This window comes from Epinephelus fuscoguttatus, linkage group LG12 (assembly GCF_011397635.1).
Source record: "Epinephelus fuscoguttatus linkage group LG12, E.fuscoguttatus.final_Chr_v1".
Taxonomy (NCBI): Eukaryota; Metazoa; Chordata; class Actinopteri; order Perciformes; family Serranidae; genus Epinephelus; species Epinephelus fuscoguttatus.
Window position 1 is genome coordinate 25,380,990 of NC_064763.1, and position 23,580 is coordinate 25,404,569.

The window sequence follows — 23,580 nt, forward strand, 5'->3', positions numbered from 1 at the left end:
GGACATGACAGAAGTTAATTTAATCATATTATGCACATTGCTCACTTATTGGCTCCACATCAAATCCCACGTACAGTATATCTGTGGAGTGCAGGAAAAGGTGGCATTAGGTATATGTGTGTGGGTTCTGGGGTTGGTGGTGACCTACAAGTCCCTGTTTGCTGGGATATTGAATGAAACAGCATCTTCACACCATTAGAGGAGGACAGAAATAGGTATACCCACACACACACGCATGCACACACACAGCCTGAGCAGGATTTGATTAGTATTACCAGATTTGATTACTTGGGCTCACTGTGATTAAAATATCTATCAGGGGCCTTAAGTGCAGCCACAGCCTTGAGTTTTCTTTCTGTGCAGATCAACAAAAGCAAACCTTGGTACCATAATAATAACACAATCAAACATACTCTTCAAGCACTACGTCTGAGCCACTTAGCAACATCGCATTTTCAGTAAGATTTCCCAAATATATCGAGGTACAGCAGGCATACTGTAGTAAAAAAAAGAATCTTTAAAACATGCCTACCATCTTTCGATGTCGATGTTTCTTGGCTTTCCGCACATTGTTGAGGAACCGGCAGCCCATCTTTTTGGCGTACCACACGGACATGAACATTTTGCTTCAGAGCCGAAATGTAAATCGTGGCTGAAACTAGGAGCAAACCCTGCTCACCTCCCGAAAGGACATACACACCCACCAAGTGTGTGGCTATGAGAGTTCGCTCTAGAAGGGTCAGCTTTCACCAATACCACAAAAGCGTTAGTGCAAAGCGAGCCATTAAGTCTAGGCCCTGCCATAACAGTTGATCAGAAACCACAGAGCATCCACATTGCCTCAGTTTTAACTTAACACATGCAGTTCCAGCTTGGCTTTCTACTAAGTCTAATTAAAACATAACACCAAAGGTAGCATGCTTCAGACACAGGCTACACCTTTTATACAATTTTAAATCCAAAAGTGCAGAAAAAGCACAGCCCAATTAGTGTCTTCCTCTTGCTGAGTCGGTGCTGGCGACTTCATTTGAGGGAGCCCAATAACATCCTCCAACCCAAGGCTCGAGTTATAAAAATTACTCATCGCTGATAAGGCTCGTTATTATCTGAGACACAATCGTCCTGTCTTCAGAAATCACCCATCCAGAGTAACAAAAAAGAGCATTCACAAACAGATCCCTCCAGTCGTCCGTGGCAGTGGACTGCGATAGCGGTGAGGTGCCTCCCTGCTACTGGTCTGTGCTCAGCGAGAATGCAGTTCATATTTTCTGCTGCTACTGTACTGTACCCCTCCCTTTCCCGCTGCTCAGGGAAAGAGGAGCGAGCAGGAAAGTTTGATGGCAATTACTTAGCTGTCTCTCTGTATAATGTCGAGGCTGGTGATGTGAGAGGGGGAGGAATTATACTTTGGCTGAACTTAGAAGGACAAGCAGCTCAAACTGGCCTGGCTTGTCCTAGGGAGCACTTGGAAATGAGAGGGGGCTGGAGGCCTGTAAGCCCCAGTTCTAGAGTCAGTCAGTCAGAGTAGTGAAACCTAAACAGTGCTGGCAGCGAGGGTGGAAAAATCTAGCTTGACATCATATTATTTTAGTTTGTCCCCTGTGTTGTTTTGGCTCTGTTTTCAGTTTTAGTAAGGATCAGAAATCAAATATTTCCCAGCTATAGGTCTAAAACAAATCTGTTTTTAAAATGCAGATTACTGCAATTTTGCTTCGGTTTAAGCAGAAAAATGTTCCTCATCTCATCAAAATCAAAGTATTTGAGGCAATATCAATGAGACCTTCATAGGGACTGTCATCACAGTCCTGCTCAAGCCCTTTAGCCCTTCTGCTGCCAGTGAACTCAGCACCATGGATGGCAAAACACTCAAAGGAAGGTGATGAATATTAACTGAAAGAAAGATGGACGACTCGTCTCCATTTCCTTGCGCTGTACAAAAATGAAGCCAGCATATCCTGGATACGGGCGCTGCCATCTTGAAGGCACTGTCTGCGCAGTAGTGATCGAGGGGTATCGAGCTCCCACCCATACGCTTGCCCGACCACTTGTCAATCACAGCTGTCAGTCATCACATCACACCCTTTATCTATAGCATCAAATAACTCATTAAAACCAAACGAAAATGAATAACAGCGTGATAAGAACTACCAAAAATGACACAAAGGGGGCGGGGCTTATGACCTTTACTGCAGCCAGCCACCAGGTGGCGATCAAGATGTTTTGGCTTCACTCTTAAGGAGCTGTCATGCTGTCCATCTTTATATAAAGCCTCCGGTAAAGAATAGGGCTGGATGTTTGAAAAGGAAACTACATGTATGCTTGCCATATTTTTTATTCCTCAGATAAATTATTAAATGGTGAATGTATCCTTGCAAAATCACACAACTACTGACAAAATGAAGAGTAAAATTCCCATTTAAATCCACATTCTTTTTTTCGCAGCTCGCTCGAGCTCTCTTGTTTGAAAGACAGATGGATTGACAGGCGTGTAATATATATACGCACACACACACACACACACACACACACAAAGGCACAAAGGCACACACACTGAACAGACTTATGTAAGGACATGCTGAAGGACAAGCTGTCAGCTGACGTTCTCATTTTGTTAAATAAAATTCCTCCGTCTACCTATCTAATTTTCTCACCCTTCCAGTTGCAAGGCCCTCTCTATCTGTCTCACTCCGCCATTCAGCATGAACAGCTCTGTCCTCCTCTTTTTGCATGCATATTTTTTTTCTCCCTTCCTCTTTCTCTCTCTCCCCTCTCCTTCCCAAAGGACCTGAGCTGCTGCTGCACTGTAATTACACCGAAGCTGCAGGGACATATTTAAACATTTATTAAAGAAAAGAAAGGAGGACGGAGAAAATGAAGATAGAAACCAGATACCAGCCAGACAAGAGTGCAGAGCAGAAAGGGGAGGGTGTAATGGAGAGCTCTTGGGGAAACACTACAGAAAACAGTAATTAATTCTTTACATTGAAAACATTGCTTTCTTTTTTTTTTTTTTTTTTTTTTTTTTTGAAAAGTGCTAAACCCATCTTAGTGGGGTTGGCTGTTTTGTCTGAAGAGGATTTGTGTGACACGCATTATGTATAGGAACAGATCTGTGGTTATAGAGAGGAGAAAGTGATATGCATCCTTCTTCATTAGAGGAGACAGAGTGTAACATAAACTGGGCGGTGGGGGTCTTCAGTAGGCACTTTATGCCTGCTGGTTCTCACTTCCGCATCGTCAGGTAAAGGATACATGGCAAATGTGTTGTGTAATGTTTTCAGCTCAAGAAAAACTGTTTCCTTAAGACTGTTTTTGAGACAGATCTCTGCCAGTGAATAAAGCCAAAGGTAGAGTGATACGAAAGGAGACGGAGAGCAGCTACAGCGCAGCCTCCAGGGTAGTCAGCGTGTGAGTGAACCTCATCCAAAATGTAGAGAATGAATGGAATTTTAAAGACATTGCCATCTATGTCTTTAAAATTCCATTCATTCTCTAGTTTTTCAGTTCTGGGGTAATTTTGGTATTTTTTTTCCTGCTTCCTCGGAGTCACACACACTCAGGGATGCCGTCTTTTATGTCTATATGTGAAGTTTGAAGCTATCTTGAATAGTGAATTCAGCCAAGCTTAGCTCAGTAATTAGATGCCTGTGGGATTCACTGCAAAGGCAGGGAAATACCCTTTGTGCAACACTGAAGATTTAAGACTGCGCTCATTAGCTTACCCTTAGCTTTTAGAAACAACCCTTCCTTAACTCTATTATTTTAAGATAAGAGAGCAAATGATGGATTCACCTCTTTGTACAGAAATCTTTTTATGCTGTATATTGTGTACAATGTGGTATGAAAAAGCACTTATTTGAATCTTGTGTTTGCCGTTTGATAAAACATGAACTTTCAATGCACAGCAGTAAAACACCCATCACAACAATTTATGTAGCGCCATAATAAAAGAGAGGCTGCAGACTTATAGAGTCATAGAGAAGAAGGCTAGGAAGATCCATTACTATGAGCAAAGATCGATATCAAAAGTTCTGTGCTGTGTGGAAAAAAAATCATTTCTAATTACATTATGCCCCAAGTTTAAAAAAAAGAGAGATGTCACTTGAAGCTAAAGCACCTCTTCGCTAAATCATGTACATAACCCAAAGACCTCCTCTTACTTTGCCAAACCATTGCGGTGCTTCCAGAGACAATCCTACCCATAAATCAATGGGGCCTGAAGTGGTACTGGCAAAGCCCACACCATTAGAGCAATAAAGAGACAGACTGACGACACCACCTACACATCAATGACAAGCACACAGGCACTACAACAGCTGCAAAGACATGCACAGATTGCACACATATACTGCATTGCATCTCGAAGACAGAACATACTTTACTAAACTAGTGTGGAAAACTCATTTCATGCATATGAAGAATAAAGTACTTCTGTGTATGTCTCAGGGAATGTACACAAACACATTTTACTCACTGATGACTCTATGAAGAAGGGTGTGCAGAATGCCCCATATGTTAAACAGTTTAATTACAAGCAGGCACTATTAGACGGGCTATGTTCAAGGTCAGGCGCAAGCAGACAAAGACAGGAAATGATGTATAGTTAGAAGAGCAACTATCTGTTCAATGAAGACAGGGAGACTGAGAGCCAGACTTTATAGTCTGCTCCTTCCAACGATCCTGTCTTTTCCCTTTAAAAATGATTCTATTCAAGTAACTTTCTAAGCAGCTTTTGCACTTTGGTTTTTCATTCAACTTTCCCATGATTATAAATGATAATTTGTTGTTTTCTTAAGGTAGGAGGGAATGACTAATGGCCCTTTAGTGTTAATTCCTCTGCCACTGTATTATACTTTTTGCCTAGTGAGACAGACAGGATCTTTTGAGCCATTCATGGCACATGAGGCTAATGCAACCTGTCTGATCATAAAAATGTTTTATAGAGAGAGCAGCATAGCCATCTTTTCAAGGTTATGAAAGTCACTCTGCACAGTCTAACACTGACACCTACAGGTTTCAGTCCATCCTGCATTGCATCTATCTGTCTATCAGAGCCTCATGCTCTATGACACCTTTAACGTACCACTGAAGCTTTAACAGTGATACACATGAGCAGGATTAGTTTCATCCGTACTCATGTCTCAGCATCACTGGGACTTTTCCTTGATTTACATATTTCAGGATAGGTTTTGTGTGTGTGCAAAATCCAGCCTGTGAAACCTGATTCTAGGGAAATTCGCCACTCGTACACTTCCTTACGCTGATCAACAATGCATATTTTTGTTGTGTTCACATAGGAATAGAAATAGTAACACAGGAATTCAACATTAGTGTGACGGAAGCACAACATTTAAAAACTGTTCTGTTCCAGGCATGTGATTTCAGACCCAAAAATAGTCATTGAGTACAAGCAGAACAAATCTGCCTGACAAAGGAGATTTGAATGACAATGAGTATGATCACACTGATACCATCAGAAAACAGATGACCTCATACTCTGGCAGTACAGATAAAATGGTGTTGAACGGAAGGGGAGGGCAGCTGTCTGTCTGTAATCAGACAGCCAAACTTTGAGTGACACCAAATCCAGCAAAGACAGGAGATGAAGACACAAATCAGACTGATGACGATGACTGATGATGATACCGGGAACTTTCAGGGTGACGGAGCGGCTCGGGTCGCGTTGCTCTTACCAGTGTGGAAACAGCGGAGGTGTACATTGGAGTGTGTCCCGTAGACATCAACACAGGCTGCAAAACAACAGAAGGGAGAGTGTAATTGTGCAGGGCATGGCGGATGGGTACAGGGGAAGAACAGTGGGTACCATTTTTTTTTTTTTTCTCTCTTTCATTTATCAGAGAGGATGCTGATAAGCGATGGTATGAAATGGTATGCACTTGCTATCTCCTCAGTGGGCGCGGTCACCTCTCCTCCCATCCCCTCACCTTGTTTTGAAGTGTCATTAACGTCATGAGGATGGATGAAAGCAGGTTCAAAACAACACAACACAATTGTACATTACAAATCAAAGGTTAGCGCCTTATTTTGATGCTTGTTTTTATCTGCGAGCCTAATACCTGACATCAACTACATACAAGATCACATCAGCTGTTGCCAGGTCTTGTGAAAATTATACTATTTATCAAGAAAGAAAGTGTAAAAACAAAAATTACAGTCAGACTTTCAAATTTCCGATGGTCTTTGAACACATCATGTGTTTTGGGTATATTTTATATACCGAGACAGACAGGTCCGAACAAAGTTAATTTTCCTCTGACTCGTCTGTCTGAAAAATGCCATTTTAGTATGGGGTGAAAGAATGTGTAACAGTCTTTGAATGAACAGACTCAGGAGCTGCTGGTAGTCTCCTAAAGGGGCATGGCAGTGGTGAAACCCACGTGATACAGATACAGGAAATGACTCTACAGTGCACCATCTCGTTTCTGAACCAACTCTGCTTCACATAAGACACACTCAAACACATTCACGTCTGGGTTCACAGCAGAGGCTGAACAAAACCAGGTCACCAGAACTGATACAAGAACCAAAATATCAAAAGATATCAAATATGAATATGGATACTGAAGTATATTATTACTAAAATCTATAATAAGCGTATCATATATGCTTTGAATATGATACATGCCACAGTGGGAACTTTCAGCAGTGTGCCATGTAAGCATATGGTGTAGTATTGCATAAAATCTCTCTTAAAGCGGAGGCTCAGGGGAAACACACAGACTGTGTATGCATGCATTTTTAAAGCGTGTATCAGTCTTATAGGGTTTTGTACAGGAATTTAAATATGTTTAGATCACTAAAACTGTTTCACAACAGTTACACAAACGAGGCACTTGCTTTTATTTATTAATCTGATGATATTATGCACCGACTGTCACATAGAAACCACAAATTTAAAAAAAAAAAAAGCAGATAATAGAACAACAAAAACACAACGTAACATATGCTTGATGACATAGCACCTCTCCCCCCCTTTGTCCAGTCATTGATAACGTATCGACGGACTAATAAAAAACAGCTTAGTCAGATTCGGTTAACCATTAAAGAACAGTGGGATCGTTACGCCTGTTAAAGCATAATGGATTTTACCCTGCACAGCTTAGGTTGCTACTCTAAACAATGCACCCTGAGCCTATGAATTTTACAAACAGCAGCAGTGCAGCATTTTCACATGTCAAGAGACACTTTTCCTCCCACTGGAAAAGTTTTATATTGCAGCATAGCACGTCATTAAAGTATGAATGTTGGAAACAGCTGTATTTGCTGATGTAAGTAGGACTACCTGGGAGGTGGATTCATGCTGATCCTGATATTTACAGATACTATACTGTATGTGCACCTCTCCTTCCCAATATAGACAAGGGCTTCCATTAATGGCTCCACTGGAGCCATTAATGGAAGTCCACTGGACTGTTTGCCTTGCTCAGTGGCACACCAGCTAAATTTTTTACAGTAGCAAAGAGCATTGCATTTAACTACCACTAATTTATTTAATCACACTACCCCCATGAAGACTTGTCTTGCAGGTGAATAGATTCAAACAGGCAACCTTGTGCTTACAAGTCATCATCCTTAAAGGGACAGTTAATCTCAAAATCAAATGTAGCCTACATACTGTATTTTCCTCTTACCTGTAGTGCTGTTTATCAGACTAGATTGTTTCGGTGTGAGTTGCAGAGTGTTGGAGATATTGGTCAAAAGAGATGCCTGCCTTCTCTTCAATGTAGTGGAACTAGATGGCACTCGGCTTGTGGTGCTCAAAGCGCCCAAAAGAGTGCATTTGACAAATTCAACAGCAATGACCCAGTTACTCAAGATAATCCAGAGACCTTGTTGTGAGCAGTTTCACATAGGAACTATTTTCTTTCTACTGAAATACACCTGCCAACCGCATCATGTGCAGAAGCAAGCGTGCATCTACTGCTAGCTCACCTAGCACCACTGAGCTAAATAAAATGACAGCTAAGTTAATGTTTTCATCTTGTGCTGTCAAGAGCACGAGCCCCCTCGTCTATGTGTACATGCGTGCCTTCTGCGCAGTGATATTGTTAGCGGGTGTAGTTTCGCTAGAGGGAAAATAGTTCCTACATGAAACTGCTCACAACAAGGTCTGTGGATTATCTTGAGTAAGCGGGTTTTGATTTCTGGAAAGAGACATTGCTGTTGAGTTTTTCAAATGTATTTTTTTAGCACTTCAATCACCACAAGCCTAGTTCCATCTAGTTCCATTATACTGGGGAGAAGGCAGACATCTCTACAGCTGATATCTCCGACACATGGCAACTCACAGAAGAATAATCTAGATTGATAAATAGCACGACAGGAAAGAAGACAAAAATGTATTTTTGATTTTTGGGTGAACTGTCCCTTTAAGATTTCTGCAGCCAGCATCCAGACAAGCAGGGGCAGGGGAAGAAAAAGGATACAAGTAATGAGAATTGTGAGAGTAAAACATGGGGAATGGGATTGATTCAGGCCAGGGTCCACTGAACTCGTCATATCACAGGGTAATGAACAGGGTCACACAACCAAAATGTCAAGACTGAGCCACCATGAGGTCATCATGACACAGTGTCAGGGAGCAATACTAGTGCAAGGGGTGACACAAAGTGCAGATAAACCAGCCATCACCGACATCATCATCAGCCCTATCTTCAAAATCATCATAAACAACAGATAGCAAAAAGCAACCGTCATCGTTATCTTCATCTTGTTATCTTCAGATTCTATCACACTTATGGGTATATAACTCATCATCAGGCATAAAATGTCACTACTTGTATGACCCTCAACATGACCTATAATACACACTAAGCTCATAATCACTGACATGAGGCTGAGTGGGTAAAAAACAAAATAGCTCCAGCAGTGTCTGTCCACAGTTGTCCATCAGCCTGGGATGGAGTTACTTTTATATATCTGTATTTTTTATACACCTATTCGAGGATGCAGACCACTGACATACAGTGATGCAAACAATTCACTCAGAACTCAGAGAGCCCAGACCTTTATACTTCACAGTGCATTCACTTCTCCCTGAAGAGAAACACAAGACTTCATAAATAATGGCAGTATTCCAGAAATAGAAATAGGGCCAATCCTGGTTCCCAAAACATCATGAACAACATCAACATGCTGCCTTTCATGTGAAAAATATTCTCAAGATGGAATTTTCCTGCAGCGTAGGTGTCTTAATAACAATTTATTGCTATCATTTTAATTTCAGTAAATTTTCCCCAACACATAATGTTTTATAAGGCCGTTTTGTCTCTTACTCTAAAGTTTTGATTCAGTATCATCTGTGGACATACTGAGAGCCACAATTTCAATTTTGCAAATGGAGGTAATCTCCAAAGTGTCTGTAAGGAGGGATGAGACTTGGGACTATGATTTAGGCTTATAAAACCAGCGTTTTTAACACAAAAGTATTACCTGGAGCTGTTATATCTGGAGGGACAATGATGTGAAGAAAACATTTTTGCGGCCTAGTTTTAAACCACACATTCCTCCAGACAGAGGTGCTTTTGTGGTATAAAGACAGCAAGGTAGAGAGAAACTAACCACACTAGATTCTTACAGATCTTAAGTCTTCCACTGTTATTGATATTCAAGCTTAGTTTGCATTTGGTGTTTCTCTGTGCCACATTACAGTTTTTCTTGAGTGCTAAGACACTTTTAATGAAATCCACTTGATCTTCATCATCACCTTCTTGGCAGCAGGAGTCTTCTCTTGCAAATGTGTTAACACTTTTTCATTAGTTTCACACGTTTTTCACACCCTTTTTCAAAACAGCTAACACAGATCTCACAGAGAGACCCAAAACTCTGTAACTGTGTTAAAACCAAAGGAAAACATTAATTCACAGCTGATAGAAATTGCTTGCATAATAATGAATCTCTAATGCACCTGTGTGAAACTCCTGCGCACAACTCTTCAATCAGCAGTAAGTACTTATCCATCTGTAAAAGATGCCACGTCTGTGTTGCTATTTGCAAGCATGGAGCAAAGAGGCCAAGGGCATGTAAAGATGAATAGTGACTGTAATAAAATGAATGAAGAACACTTTCTTAGAAATTTCTTCTTTACAGAATTTTTACATCAAAGTGTAAAAAGTGCAGGTGCAGACAGAGTGCAGTTTGAGTTGAGCACCTACTATAACTGTAAGGTGTCAAAAATGGCACAGACATAAAGCAGTAATTACAGTTTTCTTGTTTGCTTGAACACATTTTCAAAACACTTGAGACACAGGTCTGAACTGAAAGTCACTAACATGACACATTTTGTTTGCAGAATACTTAAACACTCACAAAATATTAAAAACATGCAACAAATGCAAATATTTTAATAAAACAACACGACTTGTGGTCAAATTAATACACAGTCAATCATTACAAAATGACAAAAAAAAGATACAGCTATCAATATCAACCTGTTCAGCCTTTATTTGTACTATATGTCTGCACCATTTGTTGATACTTTACATAGTTATGTGCCAAAAATGGCAAGACCTCTCCAAAAGGAATTTTACTAGAGATAGCAACCCCTGCTGCAGTCTGCACCTGCACTTTTTACACTTTTATTGAGACGCCCTGTTGAGATACTTTAAAAAAGAAGAAGAAAGTATAGGAAAATATCTGACACTGATTCTTTAATTCAAACAGGATATGGTTTTTAGATTGTAGTGTTGGTAATTAAAGTGTGAGCAGTCAAAGGCCCTGTTTACATCTGGTGTTACTATGCATCTTGTGTGATTGGGTCACAAGTGGACAGCTCTAAGTTCAGGTGTAAATGCACCCAATGCTTCCTCAGCGCGTCCTGAGATCTGTTCACTCAGACCACATTCCGAGTTAGTAAAAAGAATCGTATAATCTTATATTAAAGTTTTCTTTATTCATTATATTCCATTCACTGTTCATTTTTACATGCCTTTGGCCTCTTTGAGCCATGCTGGCAAATAGCAACACAGACGTGGTATCTTTTATCAGTGGTTCAGGACTGATTGTTGATTGAATAGTTGTGGACAAGATGCATTATACAAGTAATTTACAGTGATGTTGCTAGTTAAGCATCTTGCATCCCTGATCCATTAAAATCTGAAAGGACGCTTTTATTTTCCCCAATAATGCTACATTGTGAACAACAAATCCATTTGAGCCGACTACTTATTTTAAAAGTGTTTCTCATGTCACAGAAGTCACTGAGAATGAAACTTGTGTTTTGGATGCTATTTTGGTGACTTTCACTTCAGGCTTGTGTCTGAACTGTTTTTAAAATGTGTTGAAGCAAACAAGAAAAAATGTAATTAGTGCTATATGTCTGTGCCATTTTTTTTGACACTTAACATAATTATAGTAGGTGCCATAAAAGGCAAGCAAGCATATCACAACATGGATTGTATTCTTTTCTCCAAAGATGATTTTACTTAAGATAAGAAACTCAACTGCACTCTGTCTGCACCTAAACTTTTTACACTTTGCTATTAAAAATACATTTCTAAGAAAGTTTTCTCTATTCATTTTATTACATTTACTGTTCATGTCCACGTGCCTTTGTCCTTTTTGATCCATGCTTGCAAATAGCAACACAGAGGTGACATGTTTATAAATGGATACAGACTGATTGCTGATTGAAGAGTTGTGCAAAGGAGTTTCACACAGGTGCATTAGAGATTAATTATGCAAGTCGTTTCTATCAGCTGTGAACAGATCTTTTCATTTGCTTTAACACAGTTAATCCAATAGAGTTTTGGGTCTTTCTAAGAGATCTGTGTTAACAAGTTTGAAAATGGTGTGAAACCAATAAAAAAAAGTGTGTACACATTTGCAAGAGAAGACCTCCGCTGTGCCAAGAAGGTGATGACGAAAATCAAGTTAATCCTTGTTTCATTTATGCGTGTCTTAGCAATCGAGGAAACAGTTTAATTTGATCACAAGTTGTGTTGTTTGATGGAAATAATTTCTTTTTTTAAGGTTTTGTGAGTGTCAGAGCCTGTTGCAAAGAAAATGAGTCACTCGGCTAACAACTTTCAGCTTAGCCCTGTGTGTGTTTTGTAATTTCTGAATGGACAAATGTTTTCAAGCAATTAAGAAAAACTCTGATCCATTCATGACTTTATGTAGTGCTTTAGACTCTAGCATTCAGGCTAGTTACATAGCGTGCTTGCCAAACCGATAACATGACGTGCAACAAAGACCCCAGGTGGAATTGAAACGGGGTTGTTTGTGAATAGAAGATAAATTATAGAGAAGATTATGTTGCCAAAGTGTTATAGCCTTAGAAGTGCATTCACAGTTTGCTGATACAAACAGGAAATAGCATTTAAAGTCAGTTGAATAGGATGTGGATATTATTGGAACAATCTCTGTCATTCATTTGAGTAATTATCAAAATAGTTCAACAAAGAACTGATTTATTTTCGGGAACGTGGCATCAGGAATCCTATTGTACATCAAGTACATATTACATGATGCATGAAACATTCACAGCTCACACAACGCATTGGTTTCACTTCTAAATATGGTGATATGTCATTATTTTTATGTAACCTACTCCTGAATGCTGATAGGTGAGTAAAACAACACCAAAACTTGAGATAGTTCCTAGGTCCAACAGGAGCATGCCAGAAAAACACATGAATAATACAAAGCTAATTAAAGGTACAGTAAGTGACGTCATACAGACACCACTGACTGGTGATGAGCAGCCAGAAAGTCATGTCGCAACCTCTTCAGCTTGGCTGCTGTGTAGCGATGATTCTGCTCCTTCCTCTTTCACAGATGGCTGTACAAATGCACCCGTCTATAAAATGCACTTTGTCCCCTGATTTCAATGAAAAGCACCAGGAGTCAAAATAGTGATGGTCAAGAGACTCTTAAGGACGCAGACATGTAGGAAAGCCATTTAAGGGATTTGGCTGTGCGGAGATGTGACATTAACATCCTGTGGGAGAACATGCATCCTGCACATTGACAAATCTACTTTGATAAAGGTCCTTGACTGAAGTGTTTGCCTCCTAACAAATTTTGACCCTGTTTACACCTGGTACTACAGTTTTTTCTCGATTGCTAAGACACACTTAATGAAACTGAGATCCACTTGATCTTCATCATCACCTTCCGAGCACAGCAAGAGTCTTCTTTTGCAAATGTGTAAATGCTTTTTCATCGGTTTCACACATTATTCGCACCCTTTTTCAAAACACTTAACACCGATCTCATAGAGGGACCCAACACTCTATTGGATTCACTCTGTTAAACAAAAGGAAAACATCTATTCACAGCTGATAGAAATCAAGTGATGTTGATAGGTTTTCAATGTGGTGAGTCCTGGGGACCCACAGATGGTCACTGGAGTGGGTCCCCAATAAAATTAGTGTTTTTTTTGACAAATTGTTAAACTCGTGTTTGATGTTATAAGATTATAAGTTATGGTTACAATCATGCATGTTGAAAATGTATCTTAAAATTAAACAAATAATATCCCAAATCTGAAAACGTAATTTAAAAAAACCAAAAACACCAAAATCACCCACCAAAAAAACATCTGCTTATTATCTTTCTTTCTGAGAAGAGTTTTTATGTTTTCTTTATACTCTTCTTTTTGAGATTATAAACAAAATGGGATCTCGTCCTCTTGCGCGAGATATATGGTATACATACGGTAGGAAAATGGCGGCTGCCGATGAAAATGTGTTTCAACACTGAGTGTCCCCAAGATATCATCATCAACATAAATGAATACAGTATCCATCAGTGAGACAATCACATTATCACAATGTAGCATTATCAGGGCAAAAAACATGACACATTCCCTGGACGTTAAAGCATCATCGACATGAGTGAATACACCTGCTGTTACAGCAGACATTGTGATGTAAGATTACAGGAATGTCTGTAGTAATATGGTACATATTAGTGAATTTGGGTAAATTTTATGTACCTAAAAAAAGAAGGGCCTTGGGGACCTCAGTGCCGCCATGCCAACACTGCAAACTCTGCCAGGAAACGGCAGCACGCCAAGCTTCAGAGAGTCGAGGATGAGAGCAGGCAGGCGGACAAGTGTCAGATCTGCGCAGTGTACACATCACTGATGGTATTATAATAATATCCAAAACACAAGTTTCATTAACATGAGAAATACTCAAAATAAGTAGTCGAACTCACAGAAATTTGTCGTTCATGATATAGCAATATTGGGAAAAATAACAGTTCATCCCTTGGTTCATCATTGATAGTGAATTTACTGAGTCCTTTCAGAGTTTAATGTGTCAGGGACACAAGATGCATACCTATCAACATCACTTGAAGTTAATTATATAATGCACCTTTTGCAAGACTGTGGTCTGAGTGAACAGATCTCAAGACACACTGAGGACGCACTGGGTGCATGTGCACACCTGTACTTAGAGCTAGCCACTCATGATCCGGTCACTCAAGATACATAATTACACCAGGTGTAAACAGGGCCTTTGATGTGAAAGTGAAGACTGCTCATACTTTTATTACTAGCACTGCAGATCCATCGAAAAATCATATCCTGTTTGAATTAAATAACCTGTTTCAGATATTTTCCCTCGCTTTCTCTTTTCTCATGAAAAGCCCAAAACCAACGCTGTACACCCCCAACTGCTCCTCTGCCTCTCAGCCACAGCCCATTCTTTCTTTTTAAAACAGGTGACAAATACATCGTTTCATTTATCAAAAAAGTCTCTGTAACTTCCTAAAACAGCTGGACGCTGTAATTATTAGCAAATTTAACTCAAACAAGAATTAATAGTGAATTTGTTGGGAACTATTTTCATTTGCGGATTCACACACTTTGGCAAGTATTTATGACAGCGACAGAGTTTATGTGGGAGTGACAGTGACTCAAAATAAACTACAGTGCCTGTGTTCATGATGATGAAGGGACACGTCAGTCGTTGCAATGCTTTAGATCAATGACTGTTTGTAATAGTTTCTGGACTATAATGGAGGTCTGTGGCACAGAGGGATAAACTGTATCAGACGTAGCTGCTTGAGCAATACTTGTTCATTGTTGGTGTTGGTCTTTTCATGGGATTTGTCAATATGAATATTACAGAAAATCACTAGTCTTTTAATGAACGTTATCTGGAGACTTCTTTCAGATAACCTTCTTACTTACAATGTAATTGTTACTCTGCATGAAATGATATTTCCTGTATGTTAACGCACAGATATATTGAATTTCTGATGCCATGAGCCTCTGGGGAATGAGTCATGTAATGGATCTGAAACACTGGAGGGCACATGTCACATTTTCAATTTTCTCTTAAACAGACTTAAATGACCTCATAATGGTGGATTTTGGAGAAAGGAGAAAGTATTCCTCCCCATCACCATAATAAATGGTGCACTCATCAACTGTGAATAATTACTGATCCCATGGCATGTGCTGGATGACAAACTCCACTGCTGGGACAAAGGAAATTAATCAAACCAGCAAGAAAGGTCAGCAAAGGATAGCACGTTTACCCTCTGTAAAAGCAAACAATTTCAGTTTCAATTACACTGTTTTACAAGCACTTTAGCTTAATGTCTGTGTTACAAACTCCCTGAAAGTTACAGCACATCACCCCGAAAATACCCCCAAAAATGTGGTTAAACAGAAGCTGACATGTGCCACCTTTCAGTTGTCAACCACCAGCTACAGCAGCTGCTGGATTCACACTTCAACTTGCCAAAGCAGCTAACAGTCAGAGACAAACACAGCCCGACAGACACAACAACCACAACCAAGTTATGGCCCCTTGCTTGTTTCTCTTACTGCTCACTGTTCATTGAACAATCCTCATTAAATGAAAACAGGTCAGTCAGCAGGTCACTCTGTTCTGTTTAAGCTGCAGTTTGTTCAGGTCCTTTTAAAATGCAAATGACCAGAAAGCAGCGAATAAAGGGACACAGACACAGAATCAGACTGTAATACATAAAACAACTTTTGCTGATTACTGACATACAGTGTGTTTCCTCACATTTTCTACTGTACTACTGGAATTTATTTGACCTGTGTTACTTGTGTGATATGCTGATTTGATGCTCATTAAATAACCTGTCTCTATGTGAGTTAGTTGGGTGCAGGGTACCATATAAGCCACATTTCCACCAAATACTTTCCGTATAGTACCAGCAGAACCATACAGACATGTACCTAAACCGTAAATCTGTTTTGCGTTTCCACTGCAGACAGAACTTAATGTGGGTGGGGTTGTTATGAGATGACAATAGCTGCGTCACTGCTCCATCTAGCTTTTGCTATATTTTCTAAACGTTGGCAACTTGCTGATCGTCCACAGAATGGGGCTGTGCAACATTTTCAGACCCAAAAAGAACACGCACGAGTGTTTAAAGCAGAGGTGTAGTGCTGCTGGAGCGCACAGAAAACACTCTGCCACTTATTTTTTCCTCCAAGTGAAGAAACAGAATAAGTGCAATTTGTATGAAATGGTTAAAATTCATACACAGTTCTAAGAGCCTGAAGATCCAATCAATACTAAAGTGTATGTAATGCAAGAGATCAAATAAAAACAAATGGATTAGTCAGAGTTAAACTGACATTTACGGTGTGTTGATAGATTCACGTTAACTCATGCACTGAGTTACATGCAAGAAAATATTCCACCTTAAAAGCTGCTGGTAGCTACTGGTGGTAGTGTTTGAGCAGCACAGTGAATTCATTTATTTTTTTTGCAGTTCATAGCTGAAAACTGTTAAAGGGAAATTTCGGTTTATTTCAACCTGTCTCCTATCGTCCTAAATTTGTTTCAAGTGACTAGTGACATAAAAATAATAGTTAGCATGTTAGCCATTAGCCTAGATACAGCCGGGGCGCATAGTAGCGTCAGACCTTTTAAAACGTAAGTGAACGGGCATACTTCAAGTGCAGAGTTAGTCCACTAAACAAGCTTTTTTTCCACAAAGACCGCCTCATATCGTTAGGATAAATGTCAGAGAACATATAGAAAACGACATGTAAACATGTTGTCTTACCTTACCGGTGTGCTGTCATGTTTGTTTATCCCTCTAGCTCTGCTTTCCAAAGCGCGGCCAAAATATCGCGAGAACAAACAGCTATCTCATAGCGTGCCTGAACAAGCAGCAACAGCTGGAAGGCAGAACCGGACAGTAGCCTGAAAAGTTCATTCATTTATTTTATGAAAGATTTATAGAATAATGGCTGACTTTTTGCCAGACTTCGACTTTGTGGAGGAGGAATTTGATTTTGCAGAGTTTGATGGCCGCCCTTATTTATTTGAGCCAGAATACACTGATGAAGAGGTTCATGAAATTGAAGAACGGAGGAGGAGAGAGAGAGAGGCGCAACAGGTAGAGGACGAGAGAGGAGGAATGGCTGCTGCAAGGCTGCGTAGCTCTGGAGATTGGTGGTGTACCTGTGAATGCTGTGCCCCAGTGCCCACAGAAGAGGAATTCCTCTGCTGCAAGGAATGGGACCGGTTGCAGCCTTATTTTCAAGGTCTGGATGTGACCGAGGACGAGACACCTCCACCTGGAGTAATGTTAGTATCCAGCTGGGCTTTATCTAGAGCTCGCGAGATATATTTCGGCCGCGCTTTGGAAAGCAGAGCTAGAGGGATAAACAAACATGACAGCACACCGGTAAGGTAAGACAACACGTTTACATGTCATTTTCTATATGTTCTCTGACATTTATCCTAACGATATGAGGTGGTCTTTGTGGAAAAAAGGCTTGTTTAGTGGACTAACTTTGCACTTGAAGTATGCCCGTTCACTTACGTTTTAACAGGTCTGACGCTACTATGCACCCCGGCTGTATCTAGGCTAACGGCTAACATGCTAACTATTATTTTTATGTCACTAGTCACTTGAAACAAATTTAGGACGATAGGAGACGGGTTGAAATAAACCGAAATTTCCCTTTAACTCGTAAAGGTGAAAGGCAGCAGAACATCTGTCATTTCATAGTTATAGTTGACTAACGTTTGTAAACTTGCCACCTAAGGAACAGTGGTTACAGTCTAATGTAGTCCAAGCAAGAGTGTTGATTGTCTATCGACCAATCATCAAACTGCAGTCTTTCTATCTTCACATTTTAGTATCAGATCAGTGTGCAACAATGGTGATGTATGAAACAAATCTGTTGGTAACATCCACAACTTCTGACAATGGGAATGAAAAAATAACCGTTTTACTGTCTGAGCCAGACTGCTTGGTGGAAACAAGGCTCTAATGAATTGTCCTGTCCCATATGACTGCGACTGACTCTCCAATGCCACTACTTCACAATTTGACAGTGTTCCTAAACTGAGCACCCTCTCAGCAGCGCCCGCGAGGAGAAATCTCCACGGCCTCCACAGCTCATGCTGAACAGGCTCTGTACAATTTAAATATAGCAGTGGTAAAGCACAATAACTCAGCCTCTCCTCTCGGCTCATTAAAAGAGAGCATTTTAATGGACATATCTGCTCCTCGGGGACTTCAGTGTACTCCCAAGTGGGGAATAGAGAAACACTTCCCCCCCCTCAGAGCAAATAAATACAGGAGCTCTTAAGTCTTAATAGCCAGTGAGGCTGTTAAATAACATGTGTGGGCATACGAGATGGATCGTTATTAAGTGCGCATTACAGCGTACACCTGCTTGCATTTGTAGCTACAGTATGTATTTGTTAATGCACTCAAGGCAATATGACTCCGCTCACATTCCTACTGATGTCAGCTATATCTTTTGACTGTGTGAACAGTGGTTCTCATGTTGTCTGTGTCAGTGTCTCTATCTTTGCCACGGAGCTCTCACTGAGGTTTGTTTCTCTGAGTTTGCATCTCTGTAAGACGTGTCATAAATAAATACTGTAATAAGCAGTTTCGTGTCTGTGCTGTGTTTAGTGTTCACACAGTTCTGGATTACTCTTTCAAAATGTAAGTTTTGATTCAGTAAATAGAAGATCAATGTCGCTGTATTATAAAATGAATCATGGACATCAATCGGTTATTATTTGGTTCTGTACCTGGAGCTACACATGCCAGTCAGGCTATTTGTTGTTATAATTTTTCCTCTACAAAACAACTAATGAGAGATTTGATTTCAACGGGTAAATTGGAATGATTACTGTTGTTACACATCACAAAATCTATTAGGAATTGATCTCTGACCACATCCTGAAATGGTTGAGGTGATCACATTACTGAATACATCTCATGTCCACTTGTGCTTAGATTTTCATGCTGTTAAGCTCCGATATCGGATTGCCCAATATGCATTTTCATGCAGGTATAAAGTTGATTGGACACTTAAAGGTGTCAAGAGGCCGGGTTTCCTCATAAATACATTATACACCCATCAAGGTATTTATGTTGCAGAATTAGAATTTCAAAACAGACAACGAATCACTGTAAGTGCAAAGTTATATGAGCTAAATTAAACTCACTTATACATAATAAAATCATTTAAAAAAAAGCATTACGGGATTTTATGTCTCTGAGTGAAGCTAATTGGAATAAGGAAAACCACATTACCATATCTATAAATCTGTCTGGTGATCTCAGAACTATTTGTATTAATAGCACACTGGTAACGCATAGTAAAACGTCACAGTTTATTTCGATATGAGGCTAAGAATGATGCCACACTGTGGTACAACATGCGACAGGCTCTGAGATATGTTACAGTTTGTCCGCCTTCGACAGGAAGGTGTAACTGGCGTGACAGCTGAGTGTGTTGCGCTGTTGTAACAGTGTAACATATTGATTAACAGCACATATGAGTGAGTGTGCGTGTGTGTGTGTCCTACCTTGACAGGAGAGATATGTGTGTGTGGTGTGTAGCCATGTATGGCCTCCATGGCGGCAAGGTTCTTGTCACTCATATGAAGCATCTCGGCACTTTTCCCTGGAGCCAGATGTGCTGGACTGTGCTCCAAGGGGGGCGTCTCCTCATCCTGGTACCTGTACTTCTGCACACACACATGCACAGATACAGATGAGGCCGTTAGTCCGGTCAGGTCTCATGTTTAATTAGCAGCTATTGCTGTATTTTAGTTAGAAAAAAAATAACGTTAAAGGTTGATAATGTTTAATCACAAACAGAATCCACTGTCGGCGTCATTATTGTAACCTTTCATTGACGCTGTCCTTTACATAATGGTGTAAATGTCAGAGTCCCCTCGCAGAGCTGTATTTTAATCACAGTGGCATCTTCCGCCAAATGTGGGCAATCTATATGCAAATCTTGTATATCACATGACATGTGTGACGCCCACAAGTGCAAAGTGAAGACACCATAGAGGCCTCACAATATTGCCATTGTGCATTCAGCAAAGCCATCGTCCCCCACAACCACATGGAGCAACCAGATCCATGACTCATAGTGTCTCTACAATGGCATAACATGCAGCTTCTTCCTAGTAGCCTTACTCCCCTACCGATAACCCACACCTGGGCAACCTGCCAGCAGCCCACTGTGTTAGCCACACATGGTAGGTTTCATTCTAGGCGTGATGACACAAAATCTGCACACAGCATTTTCCATCACACACACATCAGAAGGTGGGGAGCATCACAGTGGAGATCTGCCACACCGTCCTGTGGGCTAGTGCTTGTGTTTTTGCTACGGATCCGTAAACCCTCCTGAAGCCCCCCAGGCTCACAATATGCTCTGCTGCACTGCAGATGTGAAGCAGCCCATTCTGAAAACAGAGAAATTTGGAGGGATCATCTGAATTTTGGCTGATGGCCTGATGGCCAGCTCTGCCACTCTTCCCTTTCTCTTTTCTCTTTCTTTTCTTTTTTTTTTTGGAGGCAGACGGAGAGGGAGGTGCATCACCGAGCCCTGTCTCAGACAGGCTGCCTAGCAACCAGAGCAGAGCAGAGATTGCAGTGCCACAGTTGGGGCTGCCAGCATCGGTCCTGGATCACATTACACTGAGACAGCAAGAAAGAGAGGGAGTGAAATAGAGATGAAGATAAAGGAGAAAGTGAGGGGGGATGGGTAAAAATGAAAAAAAGTGAGAACATCCATAAAGGGAGGCAGAAAACAGCAGCATGAGGGTGGGCCAAGAGAGCAAATGAATAGTTGCTGATAGCACGGCACCGTACCATAATTACAGGTTGATGAGCAAATGATTGATTTTTCTTAATTAAATGCTGCAGTGGATGGCACTGCTAAATTAATGTAATCAGATTTACATATTATGTAACTATACACCACCATCCAGTCAGTGTAAAACAGAACTGAGCTGGTTGGTTAACTAATCGTAATACTGGCTATGTCCGTATGCTCCACAAGGTAAGGTTTGTATTTAATAACAGACTAATTTAAATTTGCTGAAAGATTTGCAAATGACATGAATTGCAGTTCAAAGTAGCCCTGAGCACTTTGGTCTCCGCTGCCTCCCCCTTTTCTGCATGACCAACATTCATGCTGCCATGTTGCCTTCTGTCCCACTGGTGGGGGATGTGACAGCCAATGCTCACATGTTACAAGGTGTCCTTTTGGAGAGGGGTTTAGGTGCATTTCATATGACCAGTAAATTCTGTGAATGTTGCCCAGCGTAGCACAATAGCACAACAGTATAACTGTCTAAATTAAAACAATTTGTCCAAGATTAATCTATTTGGAGGTAAATGAATACTGTCTGATAAATCCTAATGCTGCTTTTGGTAAGAGGAGCTGAATAATGGCAAATGCTATGGATTCAAGTGAAGCTAAACATTTATCACTGGGAGGCAAATTCCGTTCAGTCAATAAAGGGACACTTAACACCTGGAGTATTATCAACGTTCATTACAGTTTTCCAGCTAGATAATTACTCATCTTCTTAGGTGCACCTGGTGTTCCAGATATCAATCAGTCCCTGATTAGATAGCTTCAATCAAAACTGGTAGATCCAAATCCTGAGAACAGTGACCGTCAACTCCTGTTCCAGATGACGACACCTAAACATTTACCTTTCTGAGTAGGGCAGCAGCACATTTGATCAAAGATCCATATCTGCAGCATGTCACATAAGCTAATTTCACACTATTTCACTAACGTTGAAATATTGTCTAATTGTTATTGTTAAAGGCCTTTTAAAGTGCAGCACTTCTTGAATTTGAGACACACACATTTGAATTTAGCACACATGCTAACAGCAGCACGAGTTTAGGCTGTCAAAAATGGCTTTGTTACAAGGTAATATTGCGCCACAGGTAAAAAGTGAGCTTGTAATTTCAGAGCTCATCTTAAAATAAAAGATTAAAATATAAATTGGACTTCAGAAAAAAAGAAAGTGTGAAAGAAAGAAAGTGTGTGTAGAAAGTATGACATGAAAGCATCAGATATCCTACATTCTCAAACTCCTGTTTTGAGGCTTCAAGTTCGGCATTATGGCCGTCGCCTTGTTGGTTTTTTTTGGAGTCAGAAGTGACCATAATTTGGTGAGATACTGACGCTGTGGAGGAACAAGGGGTGGATCTCACTGAGAACTATTCATAACTTTAACCAATAATAAAATGTAAATGGGTGAGTCATATGAAAATTCAACCCTGTATAGTTGTCATGAACGGAGAAATTACCTACAGAGACCAAAACTGTTTCTTGCACCAGGCTGTAAACATGTTTATTTCTGCTGTAAAGCTGGGCATTTTAAGATGAGGGTCTGTGGGGATTGACTGTCCTCTGGAGCTAGCCCCAAGTGGCTGTTCAGAGAACTGCAGTTTTTGGCACTTCCATGTTGGCTTCATCTTTGGTCATCTATTGGTCCATGGTCTACGTTTTAGGGCTGCTGATTATGGAAAAAAAAAATAAAATAAAAAACAACTCAAGAGGAGAAGGAGAAACCCCATGCTGTTGGCAGAACAGCCGTGGACTGTGATGACTGAGCAGCATACATGCTGTACATGCTATGTTACAATATAACATATTTGAATATATTTCTTGCTTTTTTCCTTGATGGTCTGAATAAGTCACTACATTTGTTTCAAGTTGCCTTTTAGAAATCACTAGAGGGTCTGAAAAGTCACTAAAGCTAGTAGGAAGGAAAGGAAAGGGCTACACTGGATGTATGACACAAGACCAATCGAGAGTCTCACTGCAAATCAGAATGTCACACAATAATCATTTTATCTTGAATATCTCGTATACAGAATTGTTGAAAGCCAAAATCATAACTGAAAATGAAATTTGACCAGTCCCCCAGCCCTACCATGTACACATTTTGTTAATAAATGCCTCTTTTGATACTGTTTAATATTGTTTTGCTATTTATTTCAAGACAATGATTGTGCCTGTGTGCATGCAACATACTTTCATTTATTCCTTCTATGCTTTTAAGTTATACAAATACGCATCTTGACTATCATCATGTACTTTAGACATTATATATTATCAAAATTAGGTCCTATGAAACCCCAAAATAATTATAATTCTGCAATTAAAGGCATTAAAAGTATTAATGTCTTACACATAATTGAATGAGTATTTCCTTGACTGTGTAACGAGAGCTGTGTCTTTTATTAAACTACTGAAATGAGGCAGAGATACTAACGTCAGATTTTTTTAATTACAATCTATGCCCAGCTGGTATA

General features: G+C 40.2%; 1 protein-coding gene across 6 annotated transcripts in view; it reads right to left on the minus strand.

Annotated features, from left to right (window-relative positions):
* LOC125898410 (disks large homolog 4) overlaps positions 1-23,580 on the minus strand; it is a 91,177-nt gene that overhangs the window by 26,597 nt on the left and 41,000 nt on the right. For 4 of the 6 annotated variants that reach the window (XM_049592198.1, XM_049592197.1, XM_049592196.1 and 1 more), the window contains exons 2-3: positions 19,806-19,967; positions 5,694-5,750 (exon numbers count right to left, since the gene is read on the minus strand). In XM_049592198.1, coding sequence (XP_049448155.1) covers positions 5,694-5,750; positions 19,806-19,967 — 219 coding nt within the window. Of the gene's footprint in view, positions 1-532; positions 770-5,693; positions 5,751-19,805; positions 19,968-23,580 lie in introns of those variants that run through there. The other 2 variants (XM_049592201.1, XM_049592200.1) reach the window with 1 other exon arrangement.